This window comes from Hydra vulgaris, chromosome 15 (genome assembly GCF_038396675.1).
Source record: "Hydra vulgaris chromosome 15, alternate assembly HydraT2T_AEP".
NCBI lineage: Eukaryota > Metazoa > Cnidaria > Hydrozoa > Anthoathecata > Hydridae > Hydra > Hydra vulgaris.
The window spans coordinates 25,549,583-25,569,667 of record NC_088934.1 but is presented as its reverse complement, the minus strand read 5'-3'; the positions used below and the strand labels follow the sequence as shown (position 1 = coordinate 25,569,667).

Here is a 20,085-nt window from a genome sequence, read left to right as displayed (position 1 = left end):
TTACAAACATGACACAGTGGCCCCCTCGATTTACAAATGGTCAAAACAGACTACTTTAGAGCTGTATAACTTTTTTCTCACTTTCAACTAGTGTCTCATTTTTTCTAGAACTATTTTCTGGATAGTTTTCTCTTTAAAAAAGTGGTTTTTATTAACTTGTGTTAAATTAGAAAAAAATTATGACCTCCTCAACTTTGGAAAAAATCATAAAATTGCTAAAATGTGCCAAAATGAAACTAACTGCAGCATTATTCTGTTCATCCACAAGTCTTTACAGATAGCTTTTCTGATTAGCTACTGCTGTCTGCAATAAACAGGAAAAATATAGGCAGCTTGTTGCAGTTTAGAGCTTAAATATATCTAAAAGCAAAATGTCCACTTGCCTAAAAAGTCCAATTTTCAGCCATTTTGAGATGCTTGTAAATTTTTCTAACACTTTGTTTTGATCTAAGATTAACAGCATATAAGACCATAAAACATAACTATCTGAAAATGCAAGCATTATAAACTTGTCAAATCCACTCCAAAAATGCCAGCATTTTTAAATCACCCTATTTTTTAATCATCAACGGTTGTATGTGTTACTAGAAACCAGTGTCCCTCTAATCTGCCAACTGGCCTATGTAAAGGGTGCAATTAATTGTAAGTCATTTCCTAATAAAAGGAAAGATATGGTTGGTTGTCCTCTCCTTGATCTGGTCTTCATAGTAGATAGGGGCACAAATAAAGGGGGCAGTATTTTTTTAGAGACCTTCATTATGGTTCAAATAAATGTCTCTAAATTAATTTAGATATTTAGGTACTTAATACCTAAATATCTAAATTAATTTCAAAATGAAACCATTATTTCTTTAAATTCTATTTTATTATAGGTAATCAGTGGTGTTTATGTGGTCTGGACCCCTCCCCCCCCCCCTCCCACTCACTAAGGTGAAGGGGGAGAAAGGGAGGGGGTTTGGGGTGGCACCAATCAAATTCAATTAACTTTTAGTAATATTATTAACTTTTGTTAATTCCCTTTTAAGACCATTACATTGTATATTTGCTGGAAAATCTCGCACACATTTTTGATAGTTACTATGAAAATTTGAATCTTATGGTAAAAGCATGAAAAAATGCAATAAAGATCTAATGGCTTTAACTGTATATTCATTAGAAAACGCATTATGCATGTTTCATGCTAGAAAATGAATGCTTATACCTTTGTAAGTTGGTTGCCCTTCTTCCCCCTTTGATTGGTGCCACCCCAAACCCCCTCCCTTTCTCCCCCTTCACCTTAGTGAGTGGGAGGGGGGGGGGAGGGGTCCAGACCACATAAACACCACTGATTACCTATAATAAAATAGAATTTAAAGAAATAATGGTTTCATTTTGAAATTAATTTAGATATTTAGGTATTAAGTACCTAAATATCTAAATTAATTTAGAGACATTTATTTGAACCATAATGAAGGTCTCTAAAAAAATACTGCCCCCTTTATTTGTGCCCCTATCTACTATGAAGACCAGATCAAGGAGAGGACAACCAACCATATCTTTCCTTTTATTAGGAAATGACTTACAATTAATTGCACCCTTTACATAGGCCAGTTGGCAGATTAGAGGGACACTGGTTTCTAGTAACACATACAACCGTTGATGATTGAAAAATAGGGTGATTTAAAAATGCTGGCATTTTTGGAGTGGATTTGACAAGTTTATAATGCTTGCATTTTCAGATAGTTATGTTTTATGGTCTTATATGCTGTTAATCTTAGATCAAAACAAAGTGTTAGAAAAATTTACAAGCATCTCAAAATGGCTGAAAATTGGACTTTTTAGGCAAGTGGACATTTTGCTTTTAGATATATTTAAGCTCTAAACTGCAACAAGCTGCCTATATTTTTCCTGTTTATTGCAGACAGCAGTAGCTAATCAGAAAAGCTATCTGTAAAGACTTGTGGATGAACAGAATAATGCTACAGTTAGTTTCATTTTGGCATATTTTAGCAATTTTATGATTTTTTCCAAAGTTGAGGAGGTCATAATTTTTTTCTAATTTAACACAAGTTAATAAAAACCACTTTTTTAAAGAGAGAACTATCCAGAAAATAGTTCTAGAAAAAATGAGACACTAGTTGAAAGTGAGAAAAAAGTTATACAGCTCTAAAGTAGTCTGTTTTGACCATTTGTAAATCGAGGGGGGCCACTGTGTCATGTTTGTAAGGTTATAATTTCCGAACCGTTGTACTTGGAAGTCTGAAATTTCAAATTTAACCTATCAACATGATGCACATAACAATATGTAAAAATCAGGAAAACCAGAGATGGTGCCCCACAAAGTTTTCTTTAAATTGGTTGAAATATAATGATTTGACCCAATACTGTTTTTGCCCTAATGCTTCTATTTTATCAACTGAACTTATTTGCATAGCACTTTTAGTGCTGTGCAAATAAGTTCACTTTTTAGTAAGGGTTGAAAATTTCGCAGAAATTTTCCAGATTTTATTTTCCAGATTAAAATAAGTTATTTTTAACTCGGGAAATTTTCTGGAAAATTTCCCAAGTTAAAAATAAGTTATTTTATAATTTATGGGTAAAATTTTATGTCTTGTTTAGGCAGTTGTTATGAACAATTTTATGGTAAATTAATGGTAAAATAATTTTATGGTAAATAATAATATTTTAATAAAGAGATTATATCTTATAACATCACCTAAAGTCAGTAGTTCTGACTCTAACAATGTTTTTTATGTACCAATTAGCTTTGTTAACTTACATATAACTTGTTTATAATTTTAGGTTTATTTCTACAGCATTGTACATGTTCCAATATTTTTTCTGTTATGTGGTTAATAAAATATTTTTAAAGTTGTTACTTGTGGTCAGAATTTAGCTTACATAAACAAAAAAATATCGAACTGAGTCATCAATATATTTTTACAAAATTAACCCATTTTTATAATAATAAATAGGTTATTGTTATTTAAGATCAGATATTGACCTGACGGTAATCAAAATAAAGATACTTTAAGTTGGTGATTTTATTTAAAAATTTTTAAGATAACATGAGTAATAATATCAGCAATGTAAATACAAAATTTTTTTCAGTGTGCTGAAGCCAAGTATTCTAAATTAAATTTTTTGAGATTCAAAATTGCATGACTAAACATTAAATTTAAAAAGAGAACCAGTTCTTATATATATATATATATATATATATATATATATATATATATATATATATATATATATATATATATATATATATATATATATATATATATATATATATATATATATATATATATATATATATATATATATATATATATATATATATAATATATATATATATATATATATATATATATATATATATATATATATATATATATATATATATATATATATATATATATATATATATATATATATATATATATATATATATATATATATATATATATATATATATATATATATATATATATATATATATATATATATATATATATATATATATATAATATATATATATATATATATATATATATATATATATATATATATATATATATATATATATATATATATATATATATATATATATATATATATATATATATATATATATATATATATATATATATATATATATATATATATATATATATATATATATATATATATATATATATATATATATATATATATATATATATATATATATATATATATATATATATATATATATATATATATATATATATATATATATATATATATATATATATATATATATATATATATATATATATATATATATATATATATATATATATATATATATATATATATATATATATATATATATATATATATATATATATATATATATATATATATATATATATATATATATATATATATATATATATATATATATATATATATATATATATATATATATATATATATATATATATATATATATATATATATATATATATATATATATATATATATATATATATATATATATATATATATATATATATATATATATATATATATATATATATATATATATATATATATATATATATATATATATATATATATATATATATATATATATATATATATATATATATATATATATATATATATATATATATATATATATATATATGTACAACCCTCAGAATTAGGGTCGGCATTTGGCAATGCTGACCTTACTGCCGACCTAAAAATGTTTCGATGTTTTATGGTAAGACCTTTGTATCAAATTTTTTTTGCTGACCTGATGCCGACCTAAAAGATTGAGTTTGGCAAGTTATTGCCGACCTCAATTTTCCTAATTCCAAGGGTTGTATGTATGTATGTATATATATATATATATATATATATATATATATATATATATATATATATATATATATATATATATATATATTATATATATATGATGTTAAAAACAGCTTAAAATTAACTGACATTAGCAGTTGAATGGCTTCAATCTTGTTTACGTAAAAGTGTAAAAAATGGCGTCCGAAATTTAGTTTTAACAAACTGCTTGTTATCTAAATTGTTTCCACTATTATATGAGGTGAACATTGTTACCTCTGTATTTCAAGAGCTTCACGCACTTTTCGATGAAACTTTTTTGTTTCCACTTTAATTGTTTTTATGTTTTCCCACTTTATTTCTTGCAAGCAGAACTTATTATGAGTAGCTATTGCATATATATATATGTATAAATATATACATGCATATATATATATATATACATATATATTTATATATATATATTTAAATATAAATACATACATATATATATATATATATATATATATATATATATATATATATATATATATATATATATATATATATATATATATATAAATATATATGTATATATATTTATATTTATGTATAAATATTTATATTTATGCATTTATATTTTTATATTTATATATATATATATATATATATTTATATATTTTTTATATATATTATATATATATATATATATATTATATATTTGTACATACACACATATTCACATACATATCTCAACATAAAATATGGTTTTTGTGCTTTTATTTCCAATATTTATTAATTGTAGTCAACTGTCAATTGCAGTCAAACTGCGATATTTTTTATAAATTTTCATATTCATTTACTTTTAATTTTTTTTTTAATTTTTGAAGTGAAGATCTTTTTTTTTAGTTTTTTATTTATTGTAGCATTTATACAGCAGAAATTATATTTAATAATTTTTACTGTTTAAATTTTTATAAGAACTTTTTTTAAGTGTTTTTTGACCTGTGAAAATTATGATATAGATTATCAGGCGACTGTCCTTCAAATCTTTGTTTACAAAATGCAAAGCAGGCAGAATCTATTCATCGTCAAGATCTTGTTCAAATGTGGTTACTTCTTTCCAAAGTCATGTCTCCTGATCCAATACTTAAAGATGATCTAAATGCTGCTTTTGGTCCGCCATGGGCATGTAATCCAATGGGTAGAATGCTTATAAATTCTTTGTAAGTTTTTTTAAAATTTAAAATAATAAAATCAATAATAAAAGTTATGTATTATTTTTTACAATGTTGTTTTCCTATGAATTTGATTGTGAATATTTTATTTTTTACAATGTTGTTTTTCTATGAATTTAATTGTGAATATTTTATTTTAAAATTAAATTTTAAATTTTAGTAAAATAGGAATTTAAATTTTAGTAAATTAAAATAAAAAATCCAAAGAATGGATGTGTGTAAAACATCTCATAAGGAAGAGGAAAGGACTGAAATTCATTTACATTCAGAAGCTGTTACTTTTTTTAGTAACGCTAAAACAGTTATAAATTTGATTAATAGCATATTTATTTTTAGTATCAATAAAAACTATTAAATAATGTCTTTGCTTGTTGTATAACATTTTTTATTAGCCAACAAAACAGCAAATGTATATTGAAGCAGTGGCTGTATTGAACATAAATAAGTAATTGAGCTAAACTTGTATGTCAATTCATGTTAATTCTTTCAGCTGAAACTGATCACAGCTAATATCTGAAATCCTTCTAGTAACTCATTAGAGAGAGGAATTTTCTGCAATTCATCTACATACTTTTTTTCATGAATAGTTTCTATAGTTTGTACTGCAGTAGGTAAAACAAGTTTTTTCCCAATTGTATATTTATGATAAGATATTTTTCCTGATAAAAGACATAATTTTCAAACAAACGTTTGCTTTGATTTTATACCTTAAATTTCATGAATATTCTACAGATTTTGTTGAATAAGCACGTTTGATGTTAAAATGCCTCAACAATTTTGATGGTTTTTAGCTTTTAGCCACCAAAGTACCATTACATAAATGGTACTTTGGTGGCTAAAATTTACATTATAGTGTGAATGTATTACAAACTATAATATAAATTTTTTTACTGCTTCCCACATTAGCAAAATCTTTTGCATCTACACATTTAGCTTTCTTTTTCAACCAATTATCCATATTTATGGAATATTATTTTAAGATAAATTTATTAAAATGATAAAATATTTTTATAATCTATATGACAATGCTGAACTTAAAAGTAGTAATAGTAGTGCTTTTTCGAATGTGTTTGACGGTTTTTCGAGTGTGTTTGACAACTCTTTGCTGCCTTTGCAACAGTTGTAATGGCGACAAAGAGTCACTTCACCTTTTTTTACAAGAAAATGTGAATGAAAGTGTATGCAAGTATCTAACTTATTTAAACTTCAATCAATGTTAAAACATATATCAAGTTTTACAGTTTTACTTTCATTCGAAAATTGTGCCAACATTTCCTTAGTTTTGATCTATAATATTTATTTTTGTTCATAAAGTCTTTTGCATGTAAAATATTTTTAAAATTATTGTCAGACAAAATGCCTGTGTAGCCGAGTGGTTAGCTTGCAGAGTTTCAGAAGGAAAGTCTCGTGGTTCAAATTAGGGCTGTTATTAAATAAATAATTATTTAAATAATCAAATAATTTTTTTTATTTGAAGTTTTTTAAATAATTTTTTGGTTTTTTAAATAATTCAAATAATAATAAACTTTTCTCACTAAACAATAAAGAAACAGCAAATGTAAAATTTGTCTTTTTGTTTGACTTCAAACATTTTGTTTACATTTCATTCTCGCATGTTCAGCCAACAAAGTCAATTTAATGCTTTTTTGACTGAGTGGTGGCAGTACAAGCTCAATGATACTCGATGTTTTTGTGAAAAAGTTGAAAGTAATAAAATTATAAAACTTTTGGAAAGAAAAAGTCGAGAAAATGAGTGGTTAAATTAAAATTACTGCTATTGTCTTGGAAACAAGATTGATTCACCTGAGATTGTTCTTGCTAGACTTGTTACAGTAGATCTTATTCCAATTTTTAAATTAAAGAAGATATTGATATTAAAAATAGTTGGGCAGCACAAAACTTAAAAATTCTAAGTAATAGACGTAGAATGAAAAGTATGCTTTTGGAATATTGCAAATGAGTAAAGTTCAATTTAGCTGATGACTTTGAAAAGTTGTAAAAAGCAGACACTAATTTTTCATTATCTTTAGATGAATGAACATAAAAAAAAATCATCAGTTTATGTGTTTAAACTTGCAGTTTTAGAAAGGACATGTTCAATCTTTTGGCATGTTAAGGATTAATGATTGAAATGATTATAGAAATGATTATAGAAAAGCTTAAAGATTTTAATTTAAATCTTAATCAAGATATTCTTGGTATAGTGACTGATGGTGCCAGTTTGATAAAAAAATTAGGAACACTTTTAAATATTGTTCATCAACTATGTCACTCCCATAGTATTCATCTTGCTATTGTTGATGTCCTTTACAAAAAGATACATTTCAAAAGAATTTGTCACTGATGGAACATGACAAAGTTGATGAAATTAATAAAGATTCCAATGATAAACTAATTGGAGAATGGCAGGAAGAGTTGAGCAACAACGGTATAATTGAATTAGCAGATAATCTTTGTGAAACTATAATAAAAATTAGAAAAATTGCCAAGTTATTCAAGAGTTCTACAACCAAAAATGGTATTCTTCAACAACACTGTTTGAAAGAGGTTGGAAAACAACAATCAATGATTCTTGACACAAAGACAAGATAGAATTCTTTGATCAAAACACTTTTAAGATATCTAAAGATAAAAAATGTTTTAAATTCCATTTTTAATGATCTGTCTGCCAGTGAATTAATACTCACTAAATCAGAAGTTGATCTTATAAGGGATTTAGCTTATTGTTTAGAAATAATTGAGGTTGAAGCTACTGCTCTTTGTAAAAGAGATGTTGACATATTGTCAAGCGAAAAGGTTTTTGAATTTACTCTTTCAAAACTAAGTAAAATTAAAGTGCTGTTGGTAAAGATTTTTATACTGCAGTGTTAGAAAGAATTAGTCAAAGAAGAAACTCTGGTATTAGTGGAGTTATTAGATGTTTAGACAATCCAAATTTTTATGATAAAATTACTGTAAACTCAATCCTTTATTCGACCAAAAGGTTTGGAAAGGTTAAATTCAGCCCTTTGTACTAAGCCACCTTCATCTGTGGAAGCTGAAAGATGCTTTAGCGCAGCTGACTTATTCATTACTAAACTTAGAACATCATTAAGTGATGAAATGATTGATACATTATGTTTTTTAATGTCATATTTAACCAGAAATAAATAGTTTTCATGTGTTTGGCAAAAGCAAAAGCCAATTTTCTTATTCTTTATAAAATAAAATATGCTACCCTATATAATATTTTGTTAAATTGTTATATTGGTTAACAAGATATTACCTAAAGGAATGTGTTTAGTTTTTACCATGCACCAGTTTACTTTGTACTATTGTAAAATCAAATGTTAATATTGATCCCATAATTATTTGAACTTTATATACATTATTTGAAATATAAGTATAAAAATAAAGAATTAAAAGTCATTTTTACTATATTTTTTTGTTATAAATATATATGCACAGATTGAAAAAACTAAAAATGTTTTGTAATAAAGGGCGGATTTGACATATCTAGCTCCCCGTGACTTGTTTTCCTTGTCCTCTTTTGCTTTGTACATTTGATATAGTCTTGATGAATGGTTGAAATTTTATTTTCTAAGCTTTGAGTTTTGAACAATACCGCAAGAAATGTCTTACAACTGCCATTCATGTTAGAGATATAGATTATGTCAAGTGTTTATGCAATCAATAAGTTTAATCTGCGCATCTAGGTCATTAAAAAGAAAGGTGTTTTCATTCATTGAAGACTTTTTTTTTCGAAATAAATTATTTGAATCGAAAATTTATGTCACCAGTTTTTTTGCAACTCCTAAATTTTTGTGACCCCTCTTTGAGAATCACTGAACTATACTATAATTATATCAAAACTGCATTAATAACAGTGTTCAGAATATTTTAAATAGTTTAAAAGCTTCAAAAAATGTTGTGTGTGGATTTATAATAAGTTCATTAAAAAATTGGACACTTTAGAATTCAGTCAATATAGAGTGTTAATGATATCTTAAAGAGGGCAAGCCCTCTTCATTAGTATGTATTCAATTGTTAAAAATTTGTTTATAATTGTTAATGAAACTGTTTAATCATCTTCTCCAGTTAAACATCTATTTTCAAAACTTAATTGTTGTGCCACCGCAAAATCAATAATCAGATAAACCTTTCATTGTTGCTGAAAGCTAACAAACATTTAGGTTATATTTCAAAACAGCTCATTTAAACATGAGCTGTTTTGAAACACTTTCAATATTTAAAAAAGTATTATGTATTATAAATAAATGCTTTGTAATAATGTTGTAAATAAATTATCCTTAATGTATTTAATGCATGGAAGTATTTTGTATTTGCATTTTAATATTTTTGACGAAGTATTTGTTTTTGTATTATGAATAATTTTTTTTAAAGTATTTTTTACAATGCTGATCTAGAGGTTTGTTACTACTTAAACTGATTTTAGAAATAAATTTCTACTTAGGTTAATGCTATATATATCTACAATATAAATACAATATAGCAAAGTTGTTCCAAATATTATTTAAAAACAATCAAATAAATTTAGAAATTTTTTAAGCAATCTGCTTTTTTTAGTTCATCTGTTTTTTTTTAGCTTTAACTTTAGCAAAAACTAGCAATTTTATGACTCTAACCATAGTTGGCAGTTTTACCATAGTCATAAAATAAATAGTCTGGCCAGTTTAAGAGCGCTTTTCTTTATCTTATTGTTAGTGTTTTTTTAGAACCCAGCCTACCAATAAGTGCACACTTTTTTTAAACAAAGATGTATTAAGAAGAATATTTACAAGAAGATTGTTGGTTTATTGTTGATTTTTGCAAATCCCTTGTCTTTACATATTTTAAGTTAAATATTTTGCTCTGGAACTTTTCGAAGAAGTAAAAATGTTCTTTTATTTAGATCTTCTTCTTTTTTTTTAACAGAGAGAAGAAAAGTTTAACACATTATAACTAAAGATATATCTTTACTTATAATATATTATAACTAAAGATATAGTATAATAGTAATTTTACATATTAATATGCAAAACTACTATATCATATAGTAGTTGAAAATAACATAAGGTTTCAAATTAGATATAAATTATTGGTTCTTTGCCAAAGGCTAGCATGTTAACTGTTAATGCAAATAAAACTTTTTTATTTGAATATTGGGTAACATGCAATAAGGAAACAATTTACTTTCAAACCAATTATAAAAACTAATGATCTTGATAATAAAATCTTGAACAATAAACTAAAGTCTAAAAAAATGGCAGTTTTAGTAGTCATTTTTGGTTTATTTGGCAAAAAAAAGTCCTAATGTTTAAAAACTTTATAATTAAAATCTGTAAAATAATTAAACTACTTAAATAGTTCAAACCAGTTAATCAATTACATTATATGATATTATTTAAAGCAAAAATTACAGAACTTTTTTGGTTTTCATTTTATTATTGCATCTTCTAATCATACAGTTCAAATGCTGGAATATGTTTTTAATAATTTTTTTGGCTATCAAAATTTAATATAAAATAAACCTTTATTAAATGTCTAATATTTATTTGGTGGAGTTCAAAAACTTTTCTGAACAAGTTTGTTCTTTTCATTATAGACTTGATTTTATGCAAGTTTACAAGCTCCTTTGAAGCTTAATGCCGAGGTTTATCTTAATTTTTTGGAAATTAAGATAAACCTCAGCATCTTTAAGCCATTAATTAGCAGCTTACCTTTACATGTACTTTTTGGTTGACTTTCTGAATGCTAAATCTGATATATTTAGTTGTAAAAAAGCATCAGATAATACAGACAAACGATCACCTTGACTTTTGAAATTAATATATTTTTTATTAGTACATCAATTACTCTTCAAAAAAATTTGATTTATTACAATTTTTATTACAATTTTTCCCTTAGTTAAAATTAAGTCAACTTTGCCAACTTTTGCATAACATATTCTTTGTTAAAAAGTACTAAATATGTATCAACCAAAATATTGAACTTTTTTTTTTTCTCTTTCTGTTTTGTAAATATGATTAGCAAGATTATATCCTATAAGAGGTGACGATCTGTGAGAAAAATCCTTTCTGTACGGCAACTTTATAAAAATTTTGGAAAAAGCTTCAGCGACACTATAAACAATTTTTGTAACTTCTTTTTATTAACTAGAATGATAGCTTTGTATCACCTTCTAAGAATATGTACTTTGAAAGCTCATCTCTGATATATGGAGGGCAGCAAAGATCGTTTATAACAATAAGAATTTTTTTTTTTAAACAAAATTCATTATCTGTAGAAGACGCTTGGTAAACATCAGTTTATGCATTCATTTGCTGTGTTAAAGAGAAACTATCTGAATGCTGCGTTTTTATGTGGCGTTTGAATTAATGCTCCGACTTACATTTTATCATACAATGGTGGAATTAGATTTGGTTGAAGTGTTTCTATTCCTAATTTCAATAAGAAAAGTAATCTGAAATTTCTGATAAACTTATTGTTTTCAAAAAAAAAATTTGATTATAGATCTAATATGAAATAATCGATGAATTGTTCATCTGTTAAGTTTGCCATTTTTTGATTATTGTGCACTTATCGCTGGGCACGATAAATAATTTTCAACAAAAGTTCCAAATTTTAACTTTTATTGTTTAAAAACAGTAGAATCTTCCAATAGAATCTAGTAAAAACAGCCAGACTATCTGTTATTATGACTATGGTTTTACAATAATACTGTGCAACATGTAATAAATAAATATGCATGATAAAAGTTGCATTATGTAAACATTTTTAAAACTTTAAAATTTTAATATATTTATCAAATTTAATTGTGGTGCAAGTTGTGGTGCAAAACAATTTAAACATAAAAAATAAATTAAAAAAAGTTCATTCGTCTTTAGATTGATTGAACTTATGATGTTTAAAAAAGATGTAAATAAATAAAATGAAAATTGTTTTTACCTGATTTCTTTAGATTCACATATTATGAGAGTGTAAAAGATGTGCAAACTCTAGCTATGATGTCATGTATTCTTTCTCAGCAAGAGTTACCTGAAGAATTTAAAACTATTTCTTCAAGATTAAATGTTGAGGAAAGCAAGGTAAACATATCAAGTATTTTTAAAAGTGTTATGTGTAAAGTGCTTTGTATTTCTAACAGATGTTGTTATTTAGAATATGAAACAATGTTTTTCTGATGGTTTTCAAGTATCACCAGAGTTTCCATTTAATGTTTACAATAAAAATTCTATTGGCGAAGGAAGTTGGTCACCTCCTACATTTGTTGAAGAAAAAACTGTTGATACCAAATTTGACTTGTTGAAACAACATAGTCAAAACTGGCGGTATATTTTTTCCCAAAATTTTTTTGAACTTTAAAATTGAAACAATAAAAATTACTTAATAAAGAATTGTAGCTTCGTTTAAAATTGATTTGCAAATGGTTTTATTACTTCTTTTAACATTTTTTCAATAAACAAGAAAAAAGAATTCAAAAGTTCAATTGACTTTTGATTTGAATTTTTTTTTGATTGTTGGTTCTTTTTAACATTTCATTCTAAAATATATCTTATATATAAAATATTTATTTCCAAATAAAAAATTTATTAATGCCTATTTGCATCATTAAAAGTGCAAATGAAATTATAGCACATAGAAAAATTATTGTTGTTTCAACTTTACATAATATTTTATTAATTTAAATCTCTATTAAAAATGTATGTAAATTAAATATGTATTCTGTGTTAACATTTTTCCAGTCAAAATGCATTATTATTTTTTGGTTATTTATTTACAATATCTTTGATTAAACATAGTTTGTTATATTGTTTTTGACAAAATTCAATTTTTAAATTAAGTTTAATAAAGAAATTAAAAAGTTTTTGATCAAGAAAATTAAAAGCTGTAAAATATATGAATGTAAAAGTTCTACAAAAAAAATATAGCATCTACATGTAAAAGTTCTACAGATTTTTGAATAATAATATTTCTCCTAACTTTCATCAGAGGTGGATGCAGCATAGATGATGTTTGATATAACCAAACGTGGAGCAAGTTCTAAAATTGATATGTTTATGCTTATGTGAAATAAAGATGCTTTGCCAAAAGTTCATATGATTAGGAATGGGAACAAAAAGGCCCTAAAATTTGAGACACCTGCCCCAAAAGTGAGAGCAACATGTTGATGAAATGTTTTATTTGCCTTTCATGAATAAATCTATATTCATGGAAAAATTTTAAAAATCATTCAAAAATCTCTTAGTGTTCAAAAATTATGACCATGTAAAGTTTGATCCCCCAAGTTTTTGGAAATGGTTTCCTTGTAGCTATCAGTGACCACTAAAAATTTCCAAAAAATTCTAAAATAGCTTTAAAATGAGGGCAATGGTGTTAGCGAAATAGCTATAATGGTGTTAGCAAAAGTGCTTTTTTAATAAAATATTATATTTTTTATTTTAAGGACAAAAAACTGTAAAACTGAATTCCTTTATTTAAATTAGCTTTTACTTTAAAAAATTTTTTAAAGTGTTTTTGAGTAGTTTATAACTTAAAACGTATAAATTGGTAGAAAATTAATTTTTATTTGTGATTATTTCTCTATTAAGTTTCAATTGATTTATTAGATATATAAATATTCTGAAAAAATGCATTCTAAATTAAAAAAAAACATTGATTTTATAATGAAAACTATTATACCCTCCGAATAAGGCTAAAACATCATTAAGCTTAATGACAAAATTGACAAAAAATTTAAATAAACACTTTTTATGATGAAATGAACACTTGGTATGTTAAAAAAAAAAAGATTAACATTATAAATATATTGTATGTATATATATATATATATATATATATATATATATATATATATATATATATATATATATATATATATATATATATATATATATATATATATATATATTTACTTATTTAAACAACTTCTAAATGTATTCTACAAAATAGAGTGCTAAAAGTTCTTAAATGAACAGAGCAATTATAAATTAGTAGAAAATCACTTAACAAAGTTTTTCACCAGAAAGCTTTTCACAGTGTAAAATGAAGTTTTTCACAGTGTAAAATGAAGAAAAAGTGTAAGACTTATCAAAAATGATCAAATTAATAAAACTTCAATTTATACCAAAAATTAAATTACAGGAAGTCGCAAATGTCTTAACTGATGTAAATTTTCACACATTTGTGGAATTTGCTGACAATAAAAAGAATTCTTCAGAAATGATTACTTATCCTTTTTAAAAAAAATATTTTTAAAAAGGTGGATTAAATGTAAATATCATTTGTGCTCATTTATTTTTATAGTTTTTTAGGAGAAACTTATTTTCGTGCCTACATTTAGAAATTAATTCCAATTTTTTATTTAATAAGCATTCTTGGTTTGCATGTGTAATTATTTCAAATTTTTCTTGTAGGCATAGTATGCATTTTTTGGAAATATTGTAATATGCATGCGCTATTTTAAGGATGGACCAATTTATTATAAAATCATCAATATTTTTACCTTTTAATTCCCATTTATATTTTGACAGCATGGTGTCATGTGAATACTTTTTATTTTTAAAGGATTGCTTATAATAACAAAACGTTTTTTTCATTCACCTTCTGTTATGCCAAAATAACCAAATTATATTTCTAGCTCTATTTCGCTTTCTTGTATTCTTTTTTTTTAGGTTCAAATTTTAGTTCAAAATTTTCAAAACCACTTTATTTAAGGGCATCTTCAAATATTTGTTTAGAGGAATTAAATACATTTTCATTAGAGGAGTTTTAATTTAGCCTATTATTAATTGAAATTGGAATTTGTTTTAGAATTAGGGGTGGATGATTTGAGTTAGTATTAATATGCGATAGTTCATCGTTTGGTTTTTTGAAAGGCTTTCATGAATTTTCAGAGAGGTTAAATGTGACATCAACAAAGTTCACAATTTTTAAATTTATGTTTATTTCGATTTGAAAGCCAATATTTTTAAAAAATTTTTATAATATCTTTGCTAATTTTGTCCAGCTGTGGACCAGATTTTTTACTCATTACTATTAAACCATCATCACAATAAAAGCCTAAATCTTTTAATTGATTAATTTCCTTAATAAATCTAAAATATATAGTCCAAAAAATTCACAAGTTTCTGCTCCGTCATAACTGCCCATTGTTACATCAAAGCAGTCATTTATGTTTATCTTTTTCCAGGTTTCCTTATTAAAATAAAGTTAGGTTTTTCTACAATGTTTTATTATACGAATTGTTTCACCAAGAAAAACTGTGTGGCTTTTTGCAAATTCAATTGTTTTATCTAAAATACCTGCAGTTATTGAGGGGTAAAAATCATTTATGTCAAATTGAATAAATGTACAGTCATTTTTTTTTTCGATTATGGAGAACGAATTTATAACATTAGTGGTATTTTTCCACTGTTGCAAATTTAATTTGTTTCTTAGAATATTATTAATTTTGTCCAATTTAATTTTGCTTACATGTCCAATCTCTTTTTGAGGGAACCAATAACCTACAAGGAAGTTTGTTTTGAAAATTATTTTATGGTCTTTTAGTTTTATGAAGGCTTGGGCAGGGGCAGTTGATTCGATTCTGTCATCAAGGTTTTTTTTCATAGTAGAGGATGCAACATTCATTCAAAGCCCAAATTCCAATGCCAGGGTTCTTCAACACCTGTTCCTGCAGACTTGCGAGGAATTCTGCTGTACGAACGCAATCAGATCGTCTGCTAGGGATCTTTCTTCTTACTACATCCTCGTAGTCACCATTGCAAGTCTCTAGTTCATACCTGATTGTTTTTACTGTGTTCAGGGAGCATTGGGCAGCAGTCATAATATCCTTATTTTGATGGCCGGCACGAATCATCATGATGCAAGTTATTCTCTTCCATGATTCAGGTGGGTTCCAGTCATCCATCCTTTCTGACATCTTGTATATGAATGAAGAAGGGTTTAAACTTTTAAATGACCTGTAGTGTGTATTAATACCTCTAATCTACAAAAAAATATAATCAATTATAAATATGTCAAATTTATCCCGAACACCCTGTATATATATATTTATATATATTTATATATATATATAAATATATTTTTACATATGTATATATATATATATATATATTTATATATATATATATATATTTATATATATATATATATTTATACATTTATATATATATATATTTATATATATATATATAAATATATATATATATATATATATATATATATATATATATATATATATATATATATATATATATATATATATATATATATATATATATATATATTAGAGTGATTTAAAAAATAACTTTTTAAAAAAATGTTTGCTGGCACCCACTAAATGTGTTCTATAAAATAAAATAATACTGAATTTTGAAAATTTTTGGATAAAAAATATTTTTAAAGATTGCAACAAACCCTCGAACATTAAATGGGTGCTTAATATTTAAAAAAAAAAATTTTTTCAAATTTACATCATGTTGGGCTCCCAAACGAAGCAAATTTATATAAAAGTTATGAATCATTTTATAAATAAATTATTATTTTAGATTTTAGTGAACAGTAAACAACATTTTTTAACTATAAAAATAAAGGGAATTCAATAAGATTTGTTAGTTATAACTTTTTTTCTCAATTTTCTTTATAAAATGATGATTATTTTTGAATTTTTATATAATTTTGCTTCGAGACCCAACAGCAGCATTAATTTCTATTTCAACAGCAGCGTTAATTTCTATTTCAACAGCACGCATTAATTTCTATTTCAACAGCAGCATTAAGTTCTATTTCAACAGCAGCATTAAGTTCTGTTTTAACAGCAGCAATAATTTCTGTTTCTAGTAGCATTAATTTCTATTTCAACAGCAACATTCATTTCTATTTCTAGTAGCATTAAGTTCTATTTCAACAGCAGCATTAAGTTCTATTTTAACAGCAGCATTAAGTTTTATTTTAACAGCAGCATTAAGTTTTATTTCAACAGCAGCATTAAGTTTTATTTTAAGAGCAGCATTAAGTTTTATTTTAACAGCAGCATTAAGTTTTATTTCAACAGCAGCATTAAGATACACACTGTTTGTGAATAAATGTATATTCTATATCTAAATTATTTATGATAATGATAAAAGACAGATTTAGAGAAATTTTGAATATTTTTAAAGGTTTAATAGGAAATACAGATTTAAAAACCTGACCATGTGCACTTGGGCATCCCGTACTTTTCAACTTTATTTTAAAAAGTTAGCCCTTAAAATTTTTTTACCTTTAGGTATATACATTAAAGAAAGACATAAATAAATTTATCAGAATAAAGGTAACATTTGCAAAAATAGACCTTAAGTTTTTTCCTTTTTCCTTTTTCCTTTTCCTTCCTTTTTCCTTTTTTCCTTTTTTCCTTGCAAAAATAGACCTTAAGTTTTTTTAAATTTATCTCCAATGGGGAGGGGAACCAAAATCATAATATGTCTAAAATTATGATATATAGATGGTAAAAAAACTTTAAAATTTTTTTGTATTTATGTCAGTAAATATAGAATAGTTTAAAAATATTTAGAGTTAGTTTTCAAGTCCTTCTTCCTTCCTCAATCTCTACCCCCTCCCAACTCCTTATGTAAGTGTACCTGGTTTTATAAATGCTTATTTAAAATATGAGGGTTGTATAAGTTAACAAGCAAAAATAAAACACATTGCTCAATCTTTATAACTCTACTAGAGGTACTAAAAAAAAAATGCTCATTTGACAGGTTAAGATGGGTTTATAATCCCATGTTATTAACTCAATCAATTCGGTTGCACACAGGTTTAAATGAGGAAGCTTATATGTTCTAGGAGCTAGAGTTCCCATTTCTTCATTTTCTTTAATTTCTAAAATTTTGTTAACAGCCTTTTTAATTTTATTTTGGCTGCAAAGTAATGTCTGTTATAAGTTTGCTAAAAATTTTATGGCTTTTATTATGTTTATTTTTACAATTGTATACTATATTTTATATACTATATTTTATATACTATATTTTATATACTATATTTTATATACTATATTTTATATACTATATTTTATATACTATATTTTATACCATTTTTATCAACTAAATATATAGTTGAAACATGTGATGAATTTGAATACTTTGTTTTTAAATAAAATTTAAAAATTGTCTTATTTTTAAAAGTATTTTCACATTTTGTGCTGAGAAGAAGTTTTGGAAATATATATAATATATATATATATTTCCAAAACTTCTTTTCAGCACAAAATGTGAAAATAATTTTAAAAATAAGACAATTTTTAAATTTTATTTTTATAATATATATATATATATATATACATATATATATACATAAATATACATATATATATATATATATATATATATATATATATATATATATACATATATATATATATACATATATATACATATACTTATACATATATATATATATATATAAATATATGAATATATATATATATATATATATATATATATATATATATATATATATAAATATATTAAATGCGGTAGTGGTGTAGTGGTAGAGCGCTCGCTTCATGAGCGAGAGGTTCCGAGTTCGATTCCCGCCACGTCCCTGGTAGTACCGCGCTCAACTTGTTTCTCCGCGCAGCGGCCTTGTTCGTCAAGGTTCGTGTTTTGGAGTTAAAGAGTTGAGAGAGGGTTATAACCACAAGTAGCCTCTTCATCTGTAGTGGCCTTCTCGGCCTTGGGAAGGTAAATTATAAAAAAAAAAAAAAAAAAAAAATGTATATATATATATATATATTCTTTATTTAAATTTATAATAACGGTCTGTTGAAAAATGATAAGATTTGACATAGTTTGCTAATTATATAGTTTGTATTACATTATATAGTTTGTATTAAGTCAATTATGTAAACTTTGTATTAAGTAAAAACTTTGTGTTTAGTATATAGTTTTCTATTTACTCAAAATCATGGTTATTTTGAAATTTTTTAGACTTTTAAGTTCTGACAATACATTTCGATATGATCAATTCAAACGATTCTATGGTCAAATTCTTTATCGTTGGAGATTTAACCTACAACGCACTGAAGTCATGAAATATGTCACAGAGTTTCCAAATAAAGCAAAACATTTGGGTATGGTCTTTGTTATAACAATTTTATGCAAAAGTATTATATGTGCACTACATTATAACTGAATGTGAATGGGCAAATTTTAATGTCTTTCTGCAAAGTTGCATCCATTTAATGTATCTGTCTCTACTTAATATATATATACATTATATAAATATAATATATATATATATATATATATATATATATATATATATTATATAAATATAATATATATATATATATATATTATATAAATATAATATATATATATATATATATATATATATATATATATATATATATATATATATATATATATATATATATATATATATATATATATATAAATCAAATCAAATCAAATTTATTCTGAATAAAGATCTTACATCAAGGATATTTACAAATATTAATAATACTAATCTCAAGTAAACACCTATCAAATAAAATTATAATAAATAGTGATAA

At 24.4% G+C, this 20,085-nt stretch overlaps 1 protein-coding gene across 3 annotated transcripts in view; it reads left to right on the top strand.

Moving 5' to 3' along the window:
- LOC101239697 (GATOR2 complex protein WDR59) overlaps positions 1–20,085 on the top strand; it is a 214,285-nt gene that overhangs the window by 159,986 nt on the left and 34,214 nt on the right. For all 3 annotated transcript variants that reach the window (XM_065819078.1, XM_065819080.1, XM_065819079.1), the window contains 4 exons: positions 5,334–5,534; positions 12,487–12,613; positions 12,687–12,856; positions 19,499–19,641. In XM_065819078.1, the coding sequence (XP_065675150.1) occupies positions 5,334–5,534; positions 12,487–12,613; positions 12,687–12,856; positions 19,499–19,641 (641 nt within the window). The remainder of the gene's footprint in view (positions 1–5,333; positions 5,535–12,486; positions 12,614–12,686; positions 12,857–19,498; positions 19,642–20,085) is intronic.